Source organism: Suncus etruscus, chromosome 7, assembly GCF_024139225.1.
Source record: "Suncus etruscus isolate mSunEtr1 chromosome 7, mSunEtr1.pri.cur, whole genome shotgun sequence".
Taxonomy (NCBI): Eukaryota; Metazoa; Chordata; class Mammalia; order Eulipotyphla; family Soricidae; genus Suncus; species Suncus etruscus.
The window spans coordinates 42,777,413-42,796,625 of record NC_064854.1 but is presented as its reverse complement, the minus strand read 5'-3'; the positions used below and the strand labels follow the sequence as shown (position 1 = coordinate 42,796,625).

Here is a 19,213-nt window from a genome sequence, read left to right as displayed (position 1 = left end):
AAAGCTTTTGATCGCCGCCGAAGGCTCGGTACTGGGCTCTTTCTCTCTCCCCAACGTTGACACGCACGGTTGGGTCGTGCGTCCTGCTGTGTGTTGGGTACTTGGGAACGGTCCTGGGGGATTCCCGGGAATCTGCCTTTCGGGGATGCTCACCTGCTTTGTGCAGCATACGCAGCCCCCCCCCCCCCCTGTCGTTCATTGCACGTAGCAGCTGCTTTTTTCTTTTCAATTGTTTTATTTTCTTTTTTTCTTTTTTGGTTTTTGGGGCCACAACCCGGTGACGCTCAGAGGTTCCTCATGGGTATGCACTCAGAAATCGCTCCTGGCTGGGGGGACCCTATGGGGCGCCGGGGGATCGAACCGCGGTCAGTCCTAGGCTAGGACGGGCTAGGCAGACGCCTTATCGCTTGCGCCACCGGTCCGGGCCCTTTGAAGGACTGGATGGGGCCGCGGAGAACAGGAGGTTCCTACCGCCCAAGGGGCAGCAAGTTGTTGTTTTGGAGAGCTGTGTATGGGGGAGGGAAGGGGGTGGAGAGGAACGAGCGCAGTTTTTAGGCTTTTCTGTCGCTCGGGGAAAAGCCTGACGAGTCTGCCTTTTGCATCCTGCTGCGGCGCCCTGAACCAGGCGGGAATTCCTGCTCGCCTTTTTAAAAGGATTCAGGTGTTGATTGGAAACCTCCAGTTTCCTTTGCGCGTCTCTTTCTCTGCCGCCTTTAGAAAAGCAAGCGGAAGGTGTCCAAAAGACCCGCGGGGCCTCTGTCCCGTCCTGTTGCTAAATAGTAACTTAGCGGAACCTCGAGAGGATTCCCGTCCTTGACACTGGTTAGCAAGCGAGTGACTTAATCGAGAAAAGCCTGGGAAGGGGACACGTTTCCTCTGCTTGTTGGCATTGAGGACACTGTGCTCGGGAAACAGAATTTGTCATTTTAAGACATCCCTTTTAAGGGATTCGATCCAGTGGTCCCCCTAAGCTGCATCTGCTGAGCCCCTTAATGACAAGCATTAATGCCATGAAGCCTTGGTACCTTCTCCTGCCTAATTCACTCACGCATGGACGTCTTATTTTATTTAATTTTTAATTTCTTTATTTTGTTTTGGTCCACGCCTGGTGGTCCTCAGGGATCACACCTGGCCAGCTCAGTGGACCACGTAGGATTCTAGAGTTCCAACCCAGGTTGGCCATGTGCAAGGCAAACACCCTACCCACTATACTACTATTGCTCCAGCCCTTTATTAATTTTTGCTTTTTGGCCCATACCTGGTGATGCTCAGGGATTATTCCTGGTTCTGCACCCCTAACGGTGCACAGTGGACCATATGGGATACTGGTGATTGAACCTTGTTTGCATGCAAGACAAGCATCCTCTATTCTGTCGTTCTGGCCCCTCACATAAGATTAAAAAAAAAAAAGACGCATGCACATACACACACACACACACACTTATATACACATCTACTTTTTTAGGACACATCTGGTGGTGTGCAGGGTTTACTCTTGGTTCTCTGCTAAGGGACCACTCCTGACAAGGCTCCAGGGACCACATTGGGTGCCAGGGATCAAACTCAAGTCAGTCATGTGCAAGGCAAGCGCCGTCCCCACCCACAATACCATTGCCCTTGCCCTGCAGACATTATATTAAGGCGTGACTGCCGCGAATTACCTGGGACAGTTATGTTCAGATCTTGTGCAAAAATGGAGATGCATATAATGGTTTCTGTTTTCATCTTGTGATATTTGTTCATTCCTAAGGAGAATGCTTTTTATTCCCCAGCCACTGTACACTGTCACTGTCTAGTCTTTTATTTATTCTTGAATCCCAATTCTATTATTATTATTTTTGGGTCACTCCCAGCACCACTCAGGGGTTGCTCCTGGCAGGCTTGGGGGACCATCTGGGATGCTGGATTCCAACCACCGTCTCTCAGCATGCGAGGCAAACACCCTACCTCATGCTATCTCTCCGGCCCCTGAATCCCAATTCTTGTCTTAAAATGTAAGTAAGATGTAACCGTAGAAATCTACTAAATCTCTAGGTCACTTAATTTGCATAGTTCCATCTTTTTAATTGGTAAGAGAAAAAAAACACCTGTTGCTTTGGTTTCTGTCCAGTGTTGCACAGATGCTGTGTAATAAAGACAACTGGAGGATGCCAATAAATAAAAATTAAAAATGTAAGGAAACTGGGGCCGGAGAGATATTACAGCGGTAAGGCATTTGCCTTGCGTGCAGCCAACCTAGGATGGACCTGGGTTCGATTCCTGGCATCCCATAGGTCCTCTGAACCTGCCAGGAGTGACTTCTGAGCACAGAGCCAGGAGTAACCCCTGAGCGCTGCAGGGTGTTGCCCATAAAGAAAAAAACAAGACAAAAAACACCCCAAAAATGTACAGAAATTGGCCACAGACCTAAAAAAAAAAATCTAGGGACTGGAGAGATTCCACAGTAGGTAGGGCATTTGCTTTGCATGCAGCAGATCCAGGTTTGGTCCCCAACATCTAATATGATCTACCAGAACATCACCAGAATTGATCCCAGAGCACTGCTGGGTGTGGCTCTAATTGTCAACCCCCCAAAATATTTTCAGGTAGCCCTTAAGTTGTGAGGGTCTATGTTTAAAAAAAAATTTTTTTTTTAGATTTTTTTTTCTAAATTGTAACCCACGTTTTTTCATAATAGAGTCATTTAGGGCCAGGGAGATAGCACAGAGGTAGGGGCATTTGCCTTGCAACTTGCTGACTTAGGAGCAACAGTGGTTTGAATCCCAGCATCCCATATGGTCCCCTATGCCTGCCAGGAGCGATTTCTGAGCAGTCAGGAGTAACCCCTGAGCGCTTTCGGGTGTGACCCAAAAACCAAAAAAAAAAGTCATTAACCTTACTAAATATTCAAACACTAACCCCACCACCAGGCGTGACCTTCCCTTCACCAGTATCTCTAGTCTCCCTCTCACCACTATAATAGTTTGTCTCTCTGGCTATAAAGTATACTTCATATACTTTGTTACAACATAAAACAAATGGTATCAAAACTTGGATCAACAAGATCAAAAAGATTCTTTTAAATAGAAAGAGTAGTGTGAAATTTGAATGATACCATGTAGAAAGATAAAGTTTTTACCTGGCACTGGTTGACCAGCAGTTTGTGTGTGTGTGTGTGTGTGTGTGTTTGTGTTTGTGTTTGTGTGTGTAGGGAGGTCTGAGGATGAGGGGCGAGGGCGAGAAGAGAGAAAGAAGGCACGTTTCCTTCCTCTTTCTTGAATGCTCTGAGCCAGATGTTGAAATCAGAGTTTTGCTCTTGTCACCTTCCTTTTCTGTCCGTTCCTGCCCCCCTTAAACCCCCCCACCCCTTCCCAGGTTCCTCTGAGAGATGGCTCCTCACCCAGGTGTGACTTCAGCCCCAGAGCTCTCTGGCTTAGCTCCCCTCTTCTCTAGACCATCATTACTCCCAGAGATGCTATCTCAGGAAGGGCCTGGAGAAGCTGCCTCTGACCTAATGTATAAATGGGTGGAGTCTTTAATCACTAGATAAGCAGTTATGTTTGCTTTCATCTACCAACGGACCTACAATCTAACTAAACAAGAAAAGCTTGTAGTCAAGTGGTTTTCTCAGGCCATTAACTGGGAAGAAATGGGATACTTTGGAGTGACTTTCTTCTGGAATGAAACTTTCTCCTTTTGGGGCTGGAGAGATAGCACAGCGGTAGGGCTTTCTCCTTGCACGAGGCGGACCTGGGTTCAATTCCCGGCATCCCATATGGTTCCTGGAGCCTGCCAGGAGTGATTTCTGGGCGCAGAGCCAGGAGTAAATCTTGAGGACTGCTGGGTGTGGCCCGAAAACCAAAAACCAAAAACCAAAAACCAAAAAAAAAAAAAAGAAGAAACTTTCTCCTTTTGTAACTGCCCATAGTCTTCAAACAGTTGTTTTGTAAAATCAGCTCCTGACCCAGAGTCTGGTTAGGGGAATCTGGTGAGAACTTCTGCACAGATGATATCCCTGGAGTTGCTTTAGTTGGTGTTCAGGGAGGGAATCCTTCCTGAGGGCTTTTGGCAGCTTCTTGGATTAGCCCCAGCTAGTTGATTGTTGGTGGAAGGCACTTACAATGTGAACTCCAGGGGTAAATTGGAGGGAGGGATATTATTATTATCTAAGAGCTGAGAGCACCCAATAATCTGATGAAAAGGGTGGCCCCTGGGCTGTATCAGATAAGTGAAATCCTGACCCATTGCTGTGGCTTCTGAGAGTATTTTCATACAAGACTGGACCATGTTTTGTTTCAGTGGAAAAGAATGTTGTAGCTAAGGTCTGCTTTACCTAGAGAGAGTTTAAATAGGATGAAGGCTAGGTGTGCTGTCCTAGGTACATGGAGTTGGCAGAGTTGGTTGCTATGCATTTGGTACTTTAGCTATAAGGCCTGAAAGTTTGAACTGGATGTAAGAACTCCACATTTGCTGTTCAGCTGTTCATCATAGACCTGGAATGACTTCTCTCTCCACTGGTGGGCTATATGATGCATTCTTGATTTTCTCCAGGCTTTTTCGTGCGTTTTTGTTTGTTTGTTTGTTTGTTTGTTTGCTTGTGAGGCCATACCAGACAGCACTCAGGGGTTACTCCTGGCTCTGTGCTCAGAAATCGCTCTCTCTTTGTAGGCTCAGGAAATCTAATCTGGGTCTGTTTCAGGTCGATTGTGTGTAAGGCAAATGCCCTATCGCTGTACTCTGTCTCCGGCTCCTTTTTGTATTGTTTTTAAACTTTGTATTTTATCTAGTTAGAAATTAAACATGTTTAATGCCTCTATAAGTGTGCAAATGTATGAATCAGAGTGTTGTTTTTTTTCTGTGAAATGCATCTAATTTGTTAGCAAGAAACAAGCTGGCTGGAAGTGGGTAGTATTTTATATAGTGTAGACCATTGGTGCCTTTATATTTTTATAATTAATCATTACTATTCCATATAGTGGCCAAATTATTCCCTTGAAGGTGATTCTAAATAAGATATATGGTAAAAGAACTACCTTTATATTATCCTGTCATTTCATGCCAACTGTTTTTATGTCTTTGGACAAAGCACTTAACATATTCAAGCTTCTGTTTTCTCATGTTAAGAAAATAAAAGCCTGAATACCTTTTTCCCCCCCTCTCAGGGCCTTTCTGGTCCTAAATTTCGCACAAGGAAACAGTTTTGGAAAGTTGTATTTTGAAAGAAAGAGAAATACAAGTGTATAAGTACCTTTCCCCCCCTTTAAAACTATTCAGACTAAGATTCGAAAATGCCAAGTAGAAAATTTGCCGACGGAGAGGTGGTCCGAGGTCGCTGGCCTGGGAGTTCACTTTATTACGAAGTAGAAATTTTAAGCCACAACAGCGGCTCTCAGCTCTACACTGTAAAATACAAAGATGGAACCGAACTGGAACTGAAGGAGAGTGATATCAAGGTAAGTGCCTCTTGGGTCCACCGGGTCATTGTTTCTAAGTGGGAAGGAACTACTGGGTTTGTTTCTGGGTTAGCCCAAGGACTTCTGGCAGTTCCTACTGGGTTTGTTTCTGGGTTAGCCCAAGGACTTCTGGCAGTTCCTAGGCAAAGGCCATGCTTCATCTATTATGAGACAGACAATTGCTGCTTCCTGGAGTGTCTGAATGAGACAGTGGCTTGTCTCCAAGAAGCTCGCACTTTACTGGAGAAAGATGGTGCCAGTTGTCTCCCCTGTCCAATATATTGTATGGAGAATGATGTTGGTGTACCCTGAGTTTAGGAAGATCGTTCACCGGGGCTGTCAAAGCTGCTGCTGATGGGGCCTTTGGCTTCCACAAGAGGGCAGCATATCTATTAGTAGAGTTGTGCAGGGACACAGACTAATGTTAGGGTGAGTGAGTGAGTGAGTGAGTGAGTGAGAGAGAGAGAGAGAAGAGGGGAGAAAAAGGGAGAGGAGGGGAGGGGAGGGGAGGGGAGGAAAGTGAAGAGGAGAGGAGAGCGAGTTAGCTAAATTGGAGATTTAATCAAGAGTGCCATGAATTAGTCATGGTTCTAGCCTATAAGGTGACGGCCCAAATTTTAAAATATCTGATCTGTGGTATTCAAATACTTGTGTAAAATATCATAATAATGAATTAGGCCACTGGGGAAAAAAAGGATTATGAAATAAAGGTCTCATTTACATACTATTTTTGGCTGCACCCAGCTATGCTCGCATCTTCCTAGCTCTATATTCAGGGACCTTTCCTGGTGTGCTTGGGGACCAAAAGGGATGCCAGGGATCGGACCCAAGTTGGGTGCATGCAAGGCAAGTGCCTTACTTGCTGTACTATTTGGCTCCGGGCCTTACTTTTTTTATGACCAGATTCCACAGGAATAACATTTGTCCTGACGCTTTAAGAATTTCTATATTATCTGAATTTTATTCCTTCTCTTAGGTCGTTAACAAGTCATGAACATGACTCATAATTTCTGGACTAGTTTCAGTGCTCTAGAAAAGGGATTGGCAAAGTTTTTAACTCAATTCATAGATTGTCCATGCTTTAGGTTTAAAGGGCCTCTAGTGTAAGCAAAGCTCTCCATAATATGAGAAGGAATAGACATGGATATATTCCAATAAAGCTTTTTTTTTTGGTTTTTGGTTTTTGGGTCACACCTGGCGGTGCTCAGGTTTACTCCTGGCTCTGCACTCAGAAATCGCTTCTGGCAGGCACGGGGTCCATATTGGATAAACGCCTTACCGCTGTGCTATCTCTCCGGCCCCAATAAAGCTTATTTTTGGAACTTGGATTTTAGGTTCTCTTCACATGTCGTAATATAGCTCATTTTGATTTTGTTTGCCATCATTTTAAGAGTATCAAGCTTTTTCCAACTTGTTGGGGGGGGGGCTACATGAAAATAGGTGAGAATGGACTGGAGATCTGGCACAGCAGTAGAGCACATGCCCAGCCTGAGTGAGTCTCTGAGTTGGAGCCTGGCACTGTGTGCCTGTCATCCCCTGCACTGCTGGGTACTGGATTGTGCCCTGCAGCATCTCCAGAGCAAGCTCACATGTCTGCCCATCAGTCCTACAACCGCACTCCTCAGCTGAGCATATAGCCCCTTTTTTAAGGAAAAAGAAAAAAGGGAGGAATACTAGTGAGTTTGGTGAGAATTTGGACTGGAAAATGGTTTACCTTCCAGATCCAGGTCCCTAGAAATACTGGGATATTTGGTTTGGAGTTGATGGGGACAGAGTAAAACCATCGTTAAATAATCCAAATGTGGGTTTTGTTTTGTTCAGAGTAAAAAACTCTGGACCAGTTTTGTTCTTTATTTTTTAATATAATTTTTATTTTGATCATAGTGGCTTACATATTGTTGACAATATTATTTTAGGTAAATATTTACATAAAATCAGAGGGGATTCCCATCACCAAATTTGTCCTCCCTACACCTCTATTTTGTCCTATCTCCCATATCCTCTTCCCTCACCCCCAGGGCTGCTAGAATATGTGGTCCCCTATGTACCTATCGTACTACATAGTAGTCTTGCACCTGTTTGGTCTAGGTGCCTCCCTTATTTCCCCCTCTAATTGGGAGGCAGGACTAGCTAGTTCAGTTTGCGTGGTTTTGTTTGAAGAAGAGAAAAGTAATAAACTGGGGTAAAAGTCTAAAGTTTTTTTCTTTTTTAACTGCTAATTTCTTTTGTTATCTCTCAGATGTAGTGTTCATAGCCAAATTATATGACTATCGTTGGTATATTTGTTGGTACATTTTTCCTCCTCTTTTTTTTTTTACTTTTTTTTGGGGGGGGCTATTTGAGGCAATGCTTGGGGCTCGTGTGTTGAGCCCTGAACCTGTACCTCTTGCCTGCAAAGCCTGCACTTGGTACTTTGAGCCCTCTCCTTGGCCTTGATATATTCTTGTTACACTTACTGAGGAATTGTGAACTGCACAAAATAACAAGTATACATCAAGGTATAGATGTAGTCATTTCATCAAGGTATAGATGTATTCATTTCATGGCAGTTTCTGGCAAAGAAATGTGACTAGACAGGCTCTGTTTGTCTCATAAATAGAGCACTTTCCCTGCATCATGTTAACTTTTCATTAACAGTTTTTTTTTTCTCTTTTTTTTTTTTTTTTTTTTTTTTGGTTTTTGGGCCACACCCAGTAATGCTCAGAGGTTACTCCTGGCTATGTGCTCAGAAGTCGCTCCTGGCTTGGGGGACCATATGGGACACCGGGGGATCGAACCGCGGTCCGTCCAAGGTTAGCGCAGGCAAGGCAGGCACCTTACCTTTAGCGCCACCGCCCGGCCCCTTTTTTTTTTTTTTTCTTTTTTTTTTCTTTTTTGGTTTTTGGGCATTAACAGTTTTTTTAAAATTTGTTTTTTGGGCCACATCTAGTGGTTGGCTCTGTATTCGGGAATCATTCCTGGCAGGTTTAGGGGACTCTCTGGGGGTACCAGGGATCAAACCCAGGTCAGCCACTTGCAAGACAAGTACCCTCCCCATTGCACTCCTTGTGCTTACTTTTCAGATCTCATCACTTCCCAGGATTGTTTCCAATATAATGGCACCAATTGCTTCCCTCTTCTTGGGGTCTGCCTTGTCTGCTTCATGATTTGTTGTCATGTCTCAATGTTAATGGTCAAATTATACCTCAAGTGTTCCTTTTCCTTTTCCAGCCTTTGACTTTCTTTAAAGAAAGGAAAAGTGGTCCCACTTCGAGTTCTCCTTCCAGACGCCGTGGGAGTCGGTCAAGGTCTCGGTCCCGCTCCCGGTCCCCTGGCCGGTCGCCTGGCCGGTCCCCTGGCCGATCCCCGGGCCGGCCACCCAAAAATTCCCGCCGATCAGCATCAGCTTCACACAAGGCTGTTATTCCCGATATTAAGGAAATGAGGAAGGAAGTCTTGGAAGTTAAATTGACTCCACTGGTATTGGTACGTTGATCCTTCTGTTTATCACTGTATGGTACTCAGTGTATCCCAGTGTTCCCATTCACGTTTACTTTAACTCAGATAACTTGCATTTATTTATATTAAAATATCAGTGAACATCAAATCTTACTTTGGAAGATTAAGTCAAAAAACTAGTATTTGGGAAAATAGAGTACGTTGCTTTAACTATCAATGAAAAAGGAAGTCTATAAGGACTAGCGGGCTAACCTGATTTTGAGGTTTTAGAAAAAACAATGTTTAAACTTAAAATGGACATATATGTAGGCTGACTTGAGTAAGGTTTGATAGTGTTTTAGAGTTCAGATTTAACCTGAGTCATGGTGATAAAACATTCTCAGGGCAGCAGCATCAGAATGTGATTACGTCCCTTGTCATTTCAGAGATCATCACTGGATTAGAATGACTTGGAATGCAAGGTGTAGAGTTGGGGAGCGTAGAGTCTGTAAGGACCCTACACAATTTGCATAAACATAGTAATTTGTAACTGTAACAAGTAATTTGTATAAACAGATATTTTTGAATAAAAAGTAAAGGTAATTTTTAAAATGGTATTAATTTATAATTATTTTGGTTTTGGGTCTGCACTCAAGTGGTTCTCAGGGCTTACTCCTGGCTCTGCAGTGAGGGGTCACTCCTGGTGGTGCTTTGGGGAACCATATGGGACCACATGCAAGGCAAGCAACCAACCTGCTGTACTGTTGCTCCAGGCCTCACCTCTCATTATTTATCTCATAGGTCAAATGTGAACTATTTTTTAGAAATTGAATTACCATGAGTTCTCAAGTTATTCATGATCTAGTTTCAGGTATACATCGTTCCAACACCAACTCTTTCATCAGTGTCCACTTTCCTCAGTCAGTGTCCCAGTATCCTTCCTTGCCTCTATGGCAAGCACTTTATACCCCCTTCCAATCCTCCATCTGCCTTCATAGTGATTGCTTCCCTCCACCAGTGCCATATTGTACCCTTCCATGATTTTTCACTCCTCCCAATAAATTGTAAACTTTTATAATTTTTTTTCCTCTTTTGGGTCACAGCTTGTGTGCTCAGGGATTTCTCCTGGTGAACTCAGGACACCATTTGGGGTGCTGGGGGACCGAACCTGGTTGGCCACGTTCAAGATAATTGTCCTATCCATTGTACTGTTTGCTTTTTTCAGGGCTTACTCCTGGCTCTATAGTCAGGAATCTTTCTTGGAGAATCTTGGGACACCATATGGGGTTTAAGGGCTCAAACTTGGGTTGGCTATATGTAAGACTAGCTTCCTGCCCACTGTCCTATCTCTCTGACCTTTTTTTTTTTTGGGGGTTGGGGGTGGGGGTTGGAGCACACCCAGCGGCATTCAGGTTTTACTCTAAGCTCAGAAATTGCCCCTGGCAGGCACGGAGGGCCTTATGGGATACTAGGATTCTAACCACCTGGTCATTCCTGGATTAGCTGCATGCAAGGCAAATGTCCTACTGCTGTGCTATCTCTCTGACCTCTTTTTTTTGTTTGTTTGTTTGTTTTTTGGGCCATACCCAGCAGCGCTCAGGGGCTACTCCTGGCTCTAAGCTCAGAAATTGCTCCTGGCAGGCTTGGGGAATCATATGGGATGCTGGGATTCGAACCACCATCCTTGTGCATGCAGGCAAACGCTCCACCTCCATGCCATCTCTCCGGCTCCTGACCTCTGTTTTATCTTTTTGTTGTTGTTGTTGGTTTTGGTTTTTTGGGCCACACCCGTTTGATGCTCAGGGGTTACTCCTGGCAAAGTGCTCAAAAATTGCCCCTGGCTTGGGGGGACCATATGGGACACCGGGGGATCGAACCGCAGTCCTTCCTTGGCTAGTGCTTGCAAGGCAGACACCTTTCCTCTAGCGCCACCTCTCCGGCCCCTTATCTTTTTTGTTTTATTTTGTTTTGGATCCACACTCAACAGTATTCAGCCCTACTCCTGGCTCTGTGTTCAGTGGTCACTCCTGCTGGGCTCAAGGGGACCATATGGGTACCAGCGATAAACGGGTTGGCTGCGTGCAAAGCAAGTGCCATACATACTATATTATTGCTCTGGCCATTATCATCTCTTCTTTAATTCACCACTTTCACTTGTATTTATTTTACTATAATTACTAGTGAGTGTACATTTCTGCTTGTTGATTATGGCTCTCCTTACTGGTCAGGTAACTCAGGAAACAGATGCATGGTGCTTTCTGTCACATTTTTATTTTTAGCTTTTAGCAACCATCATATTTTTATAGTGTAACCTTCTTATGGTCATCCGGTGTCGAAGAGCCAGAGATGGACTTTGCTCCTCCCCCAAAAGCCTCAGGCTCACTGTGTCCCCACATGGAGTGGAGGATGGTATGTTGCCTTGGAAAGATCAGACTAAGCTGTAAGGAGCTCTGGCTGTCATGTTATCCCTGCTCTTGTTGGCTCTGAGTCGTGTTCTTTTGCATTAATCCCTGCACATACTCCTGAGCGTCTGTTAATTTGCAGCCAGCACAATTTAGGGTTGGCTGACTAGCTGATTACTTTTGTGCATGTTATAGATAATATATTAGACATTTGGAAACCAAGTGGGTGCATTTGCTGCCAAAGTGGCTCATTGGCACTTAGGAATTTTAGATATGTGTTGAATGTTATTGCTACCCAGTTAGACCTTGATGTGAGCTAGTCCTGGGTGCTGTGTTAAAACTGTCCTTTCTAAATAGGCTCCTGAAAGATAGATTGGAGCTTTTCATCTGTTACCCCTTTATTTACTAGTGCTTTAATACGCCAATGACTTTAAGGAGCAAAGACAGATGTCAGCCAGGCAGTGCTGAAAAGTCTTTTACAATCTAAAGCACATGCTCTGTTCAGTCTGATGAAAATTCCCTCCACTGGAATGCCCATTCAGGAGACTAAATTAAGGAAAGATTATAGGAGAGAACTAAGATTAAATTAAAACCCAAGTAGTATGAGACCAGAGAATAAGTAGTTTGCTGGTCAGTAATAAAGTTCTATAAGTACTTTCTATTTAATAACTTTCCATTACTGGCTAATTTGGAAACAGTTTTTTTTCCTTTAATTTTTAAAAAATTTACTTAATTTTGGGGGCCACATCTCAAGGTATTCAGGACTTATTCCTGGTTCTGCACTCAGGAATCACTCTTGATGGACTCGGGACCATATGGAATTCTGGGATCAAACCTGGGTCAGTGTGTGCAAGGCAAGTGCCTTACTTGCTTAACTATCTCTCTCATCTCTTGCTCCAGTCTTTTTTTTCTCTCTCTTAAAAAGGCCCTTAGTTAATAACCAAATTCATCAATTTTATCCTTTATCTCTCTAAGCAAATACTGTTATAGTACATGTCACTGGATAATAAAATTATAACACAAAGTCTAATTATATTTCAAAGATTGTAGACAGTAATAATGTTACAGACTCACTCAATCTTTGGACATTGGGAAATGATAACCAATTTTAGACCATTACATTTTTTTTTTTTTTTAATGAAAGTAGGTGAACTTAAGGCTGTGAAAAACTGTAACTTGTTTTACTATTGAGTTTTTACTACTGGGTCCTTTTTTCATCAGCCAAGATTCTTATGATTAAAATGTTTTATATTTAGAAGCCATTTGGAAATAGCATCCACAGATACAATGGGGAGTCAGAGCATGTGGAGAAGAATGACATTCCTCGTAAAAACATACAGGTATAAAGGGGTCACTTTTTTTTTTTGTTGTTGTTGTTTTTCTTTCTTTTTTTTTTTTTTTTTTGCATTGTTTTGGACCATATCTGGCTATGCTCAGGTGTCACTCTTGGTTCTGCACTTAGGAATCACTCCCGGTGGTGCTCAAGGAATCACATGGGACGCCAACGATTGAACCCAGGCCACCTATATGCAAGGCAAGTGCCCTACCCCCCCCCCCATGCTATCTCTCAGCCCCCACTGTTTTCATTGTTAAGTTGACTTTTACAATCTTTTCTAAATTTCTGTTCTTTTTTTTTTTTTTTTTTTTTTTTTTTTTTTTTGGTTTTTGGGCCACACCCGTTTGACGCTCAGGGGTTACTCCTGGCTATGTGCTCAGAAATCGCCCCTGGCTTGGGGGGACCATATGGGACGCCGGGGGATCGAACCGCGGTCCTTCCTTGGCTAGCGCTTGCAAGGCAGACACCTTACCTCCAGCGCCACCTACCCGGCCCCTAAATTTCTGTTCTTAAGTTAAAACTGTTACTTAGTGAATTTATTCCTAGTGGTATTAAGATGCTGAGTTAATGAGGTTGCATTAATGGTGATCATTGATATACATATCGGACACTTTTTATCTTTTCATTAGGATAAATTATCACAAGACAGTAGTAGCTACATGGCTACACAGTACAGCCTCCGCCCAAGAAGAGAAGAGGTCAAAGTAAGAGACATTGATTTTAAGGAAGAGAAAATGGTCATGAAAGGACCTCCATCATCGAGAATCTTGGAAGCAACGACAACGGCACAGAATAAAGAGTTTGGAGGAGTCCTTGGTAGGCACCAGAACTGGGCTCAGGGAGGGAAAGCAAAGCAGGGAGGTGAGTGGCAGTTTGTTATTAGGTGATCAGGAAAAGCCTTTCTCTGAACAAATGGAAGCAAGGAACAGAGGGATCTGGGCATGAGATGGGCACTGGAGAAGAGAGGCCTGGTTAGAATGTGCAGTATGTGCAAAGGCCTAAATGTTTTGAAGATTATCATGAGTTAGGAAGCGTTCTAGTGAGGTTGTATTTCTTTATTAATAGGTCTTGAGCAGGTAAGTGTGAAGAAGTAAAAGAAGGCTGCAGAGATGGGCTGGTATGATAGTACAGTGGGTAAGGAACTTACCTGGCACGTGGCTGATCTGGATTTAATCCCTGGCATCCACTGTGGTTTCCAAGAGTGATGCCTGGAGCACAAAACCAGGAGTTAACTTCTGAGTATCACTGGGTGTTGCCCAAAAACAAAATCAAAAAAGAACATTCAAGAGAGTTGTATACTGAAAAGCTGGTGAATGATCAGGAAACTGCTGAGAATGAGTCAGCAAGCCTGATGGGGCATCATTGGGGGTGTTGAAACTTAGCCATGGTGTCTACCCTACCTGCTGGATAGGTTGAGGATGAGGGTCAAAAATCTGAAGAATTTAAAGTAAATAAAGGCTGGAGTCACTAAGTGGGTGGAATGAGCAAAGTAATGATCCTGTTAAAGAAAATACGTGCCAAAATGGATGAGATTTCTGCATGGCTTAATTGCTTTGTGTTTTGTGGCTTACATACAATGCAGGTAGCTAATCGGGTGAAAGATGGTGTCCAGTATTACTTAAAATCCACACAAGTTACATGAATATGATACTAATATTGTAAATGAGGGGTTTAATGGTTGGAGAGATAATACTTTTGGTACAAAGGACTTGCTTTATTTTTAGCTGCAGGTTTGATCTCCTGAACCCCATAGTGTTACCCAAGCATTGCCAGTAGTGTTCCATGAGCGCAGAGCCACGAGTAAGCCCTAGCACCACTGGATATGACATTCTGAAAACAAAAACTCCAAACAAAACCCACCAAAAAACAGTAACAACAAAACCTGGGGATATAAGAGTTTTTTATTTAAAAAATATGAACATGGGGACCGGAGAGAGAGCATGGAGATAAGGCGTTTACCTTTCATGCAGAAGGTCATCGGTTTGAATCCCAGCATCATCCCATATAGTCCCCCGTGCCTGCCAGGGTTAATTTCTGAGCACGGAGCCAGGAAAAACCCCTGAGCACTGCCGGGTGTGACCCAAAAACCAAAAAAAAAAAAAAAAAAAAAAAAGATGATTTTAGAGATTTTAATCTTCAGTTTGCTGTTATTTTGTTCCCAAGTGGTTGGATTGATTTTTCAGGTGGAATTAAACTGTTATTACTGATAATAGCAATATTTTACTACTACCCTTGATGGTGATGTTGATGGGCCTCATCTAGCAGTGCTCAGGAGGCTGTTCCTGACTTAATGCTCAGGAGTGATCCCTCATGGTGTTTTAGAACCATTTGTGGTGCTGGGTTAGAACCATGTTAGCAGGATCAAGGCAAGCACCTTTAATAACGCCTGTTTTATCTCTCTTGCCCTCATATTACTACTTTTATTTTTATTATTCTTATCATTTTAAATTTCTTACCATATCCTGCAGTGACCAGAGTTTACATCTGCCAGTGCACTCAGGGATCACTCCTGGCAGGACTTGGAGGATCAGTGGGATATTGAACCCAGGTTCATTGTATGCAAGGGAAGCACCCTTTTTGCTCCATTTCTCCTGCTCTGAGATTGGGACTTTTTAGTGGTACATTAGAAATTGATTTCACTCACCAGACTTGAGTTCTGACCTTAGTAAAATACAGGTGATTGATAATGGCATAGGTGGCACGAGTGGGGTATGGGGTGGTGGTGGGGCTGGGAAGGGACTGATGCTTGAGCCTTGACTGTGCCCGATCTTTGCAGGTGTGCTTCTCCTCATGTTTGGCCTGCCTGTCTTCCTTTTCCTGTTGTTGTTGATGTGTGAAAAGCCGGACCCCAGCCTTCTGAATTTCCCTCCTCCTCTGCCAGCTCTGACTGATTTATGGCAGGCCAGAGTGTTTGGGATCTACCTTCTCTGGTTTTTTTTTCAGGCTCTGCTCCATGTACTGCCAATAGGGAAGGTAAGTATTTTTAGTTGGCACAGTGTGGTCAGGTACTTCCCCCTTTTCCTAAGTACATAGTAAAAAGTTTATTACACTTTTAAGGTAAAAAGTTTATTGGTTCTAACTACCAAGTTTTCTTTGTTTTCTAAAGCTTCTTCTATCCTGAAAGTTTTATTGGTTTATTAACTGGAAGTTTAAGATGTTACTGAGATTTCCTATGTAACTTTCCAAACAAGCCACATAGAAAAGAATATAAGGTATCTTGCATAATAACCCGACTAATAGAAGTTGGTAGAAGGAAAAAAGTTCCCTTAGTATAGAAGTCATTTTGAATGGAGAATTTTAGATTAGTAGTCAGTAATCCACTGAACTTCATGGGTTTTAGTTTGTGTCATTTTGCTTTATCTTTTTTAAAATATAGTCATTTATATATTTGTATTTAGGTTCGTGTAGTTTTTTTCCTTAGTTAGAAAAGTTACTTAGAGATTTTGTTGTTGTTGTTGTTTTTTGGGCCACACCCGGTGACGCTCAGGGGTTACTCCTGGCTATGCGCTCAGAAATCGCTCCTGGCTTGGGAGATCATCTGGGATGCTGGGGGATTGAGTCGCAGTTTGTCCTAGGTCAGCTGCGTGAAAAGCAAATGCCCTACTGCTGCGTTATCATTCCAGCCCCTACTTAGAGATATTTAAAGGAACATGAGATTCCCTAAGTATTAAATTATTCGTTTAAAGATCTTTTTTTTTTTTATTAGGACTTTGCAAATTGATGAACTGTAGGATCAGTTTGCTAGGTTAGGCTAATGCTGTGATAGGGTCATGCTATAGACTCAAGTCTCATCATGACATAATTGCTCTAGAAGGATTTTTTTTTTTTTAATCTTTAAGACATTTTTATGGGGGAAGGAGTCACACGTGGCGGTGCTTACGAGTTACTTCTGGCTTTGCACTCAGGAATTACGACATTTCTGAGTTGTAGTTTTAGGGAATAAAAATGTATAGGCCTTTTGTTCTGTTTGTTTAAGTTGTATACTTCCTGACTACCATTCTTGAGTGCCTTTCTGTATGACTATCTCTGCTGAATGTCACAATTTTAAATGACGAGGTGAAATGTTCCCAACCCTTGGGGCCGGGTAGGTGGCGCTGGAGGTAAGGTGTCTGCCTTGCAAGCGCTAGCCAAGGAAGGACCGCAGTTCGATCCCCTGGCGTCCTATATGGTCCACCCAAGCCAGGGGCGATTTCTGAGCACATAGCCAGGAGTAACCCCTGAGCGTCAAACGGGTGTGGCCCAAAAACCAAAAAAAAAAAAAAAAAAAAAAAAAAAGAAATGTTCCCAACCCAAGAAGTGGTTGTAATCTGTGAGTAATGAAGGTCAAATATCACAGGAATGATTGGCTTATTATTAGCACATATATGTATGTAGTACAGCAAGTAAGTCTGTAAATGTGTAATATCACAAGTGCCAGAGTAGATTGGTAAGTGGTTTTGAGTCATGCAGAAGGGATCCTCACACACATGAGATATTTAATATTATTTTGTGAGTATTACTAAGGTAAAGGAGATAATAAAAAATATAAATTAGGTACAGAGGTTTTTTTTTTTTTTTTAAAACACAGCTAATCTTGTGACACATGGGAATGTAGTAGCTATTACAATAGTTTTAACATATTGAGAATTAATACTAGATTGATATTTAAGATAGTACAGAAGGTGGAATTGCTTCATCAGAGGACATGTGTGCCATGATGGTTCATTATTTTTGAAAATTACTACTAAGTTTATTTAATCTTTCAGACATCTTTATTAAAATTTGATTCCCCCTTAGCATGTTGAAATTTAAGTCATATTTGAAGACATGTATGATAGTATGATTTTTAAGTGTTTTACTTAAAAATTTTAAACTGTGACTTAAGTATGAAATTTAAATAGGAAATTTAAATCATATTTGAAGACATGAATGATGTATGAGTTTTAAGTATTAGACGTAAACATTTTAAACTAAAACTTTTTTTCCCCCCTCAAGGTTGTAGAAGGAACTCCTCTTTCTGATGGAAGAAGACTCAAGTATAGATTAAATGGTGATTTTTATTTTAAGACTCAAATTGATGATTATTAATGTTCAGGTTATAAAATTTTGTACTCATTAATCTGTTGGAGCTATTAAGTTTATCTGTTGGATTCAGTAGTAACAAATTATCTCTTCATCTGGAAGGGACCATATAGTATTTATATATTTATATGCAGCCAACTTGGAAACAGTTAGATCTTTTATTTATTTATTTATTTATTTATTTATTTATTTATTTATTTATTTATTTTTGGGTCATACCTGGCAGTGCTCAGGGGTTCCTCCTGGCTCTACGCTCAGAAATTGCTCCTGGCAGGCTCAGGGACCATATGGGATGCCGGGATTTGAACCACCGTCCTTCTGCATGCAAGGCAAACACCTTAACTCCATGCTGTCTCTCCGGCCCCTTTATTTTTAAATTATAATTATTTTGTGGCCCCAAAACAAACAATCAAAAAAGTTAAAATAAATAAAACAACTTCCAAGGCTACTCTTTGAAATAAATCTTGTATTTGGAAAATGTGGATTTAAATAGTACATAGAGATGACCATTTTACTTCAGGAAAATTTTAGATTTTGGGAGGCCAGAGAGATGTACAGGGTTAAGAAGTTTGCCTTGCACTTGACTGGGCTTGGTTTGATCTCTAGAAAGGAATGTTTTTGCCTCACCACCTAATCCCCAAAGCTCTTAGACAATGACAATCAAAAGGAAAAGCTTTGATTTTAGAATTCTTACTTAACTACTTTTAGTTGTTGGGCTGATTGTCCTAATCTCTTTGGACAGCTTACTGAGAACACAGCTCTTGAAGGCTCTCAGCTTCTAGGAACAAAATTGCCAAAAGAGGAGCTGGAATGATAGTTTTTCGTTGTAACTGCATGTGAAAGTCTCTGGGTCCAGTCTGTCTTCATACAGACCAGCTTCTTAATGCCTTGCTTGTGTTCGGGAGTAGGTATTTGGCCATAGCTGTGAGGGTAGGAGTGTGCTGTCCAATTTCTGGGAGGCAGAATATGACTAGGATCTTTAGAAACCATCATTGATGTTATATTAAGTAAAACATTAACATTTTATGCATATTTAGTTATCTACCAAGAATACTCTGAAGACTGGACATGTTCTTCATAATTATCTACTTGGACCTTTGGAGATAGACATTGGGTACCCAGCTCTTGCCTTGATTTGGCTAACTCAGGTTTGATCCCCACACCCCATATGGTCCCCTGAGCACTGAGAGGAGTGATCCTGGGCACAGAGCCAGGAGTAACCCCTGATGACTACTATGTCTGACCTCAAAACTTAACAAAAAATAGTCACTTGACTTTGCACAGTAGAGTTTGGATCATGTGTTTTGAGATTCTTTTTAGCTTTTTGTTTGGTTTGGTTTGGTTTTTGGGCTACATCCAGTGACACTCAGGGGTTACTCCTGGCTATGTGCTCAGAAATTGCTCCTGGCTTGGGGGACCATATAGGATGCAGGAGATCGAACTGTGGTTCGTCCTAGGTCAGCTGTACGTACGGCAAATGCCCTACTGCTGAGCCACCACTCTGGCCCCCTCTTTTCAACTTTTCTTTTCTTTTTTTTTTTTTTAGTTTTTGGGTCACACCCGAT

At 42.3% G+C, this 19,213-nt stretch overlaps 1 protein-coding gene across 1 annotated transcript in view; it reads left to right on the top strand.

Annotated features, from left to right (window-relative positions):
• The window catches only part of LBR (lamin B receptor), a 34,126-nt gene that overhangs the window by 923 nt on the left and 13,990 nt on the right, over positions 1–19,213 (top strand). Inside the window, exons 2-8 of the mRNA XM_049776474.1 lie at positions 5,225–5,432; positions 8,643–8,897; positions 12,508–12,591; positions 12,714–12,785; positions 13,217–13,403; positions 15,364–15,560; positions 17,562–17,616. Coding sequence (XP_049632431.1) covers positions 5,268–5,432; positions 8,643–8,897; positions 12,508–12,591; positions 12,714–12,785; positions 13,217–13,403; positions 15,364–15,560; positions 17,562–17,616 — 1,015 coding nt within the window. The 5' untranslated portion in view covers positions 5,225–5,267. The remainder of the gene's footprint in view (positions 1–5,224; positions 5,433–8,642; positions 8,898–12,507; positions 12,592–12,713; positions 12,786–13,216; positions 13,404–15,363; positions 15,561–17,561; positions 17,617–19,213) is intronic.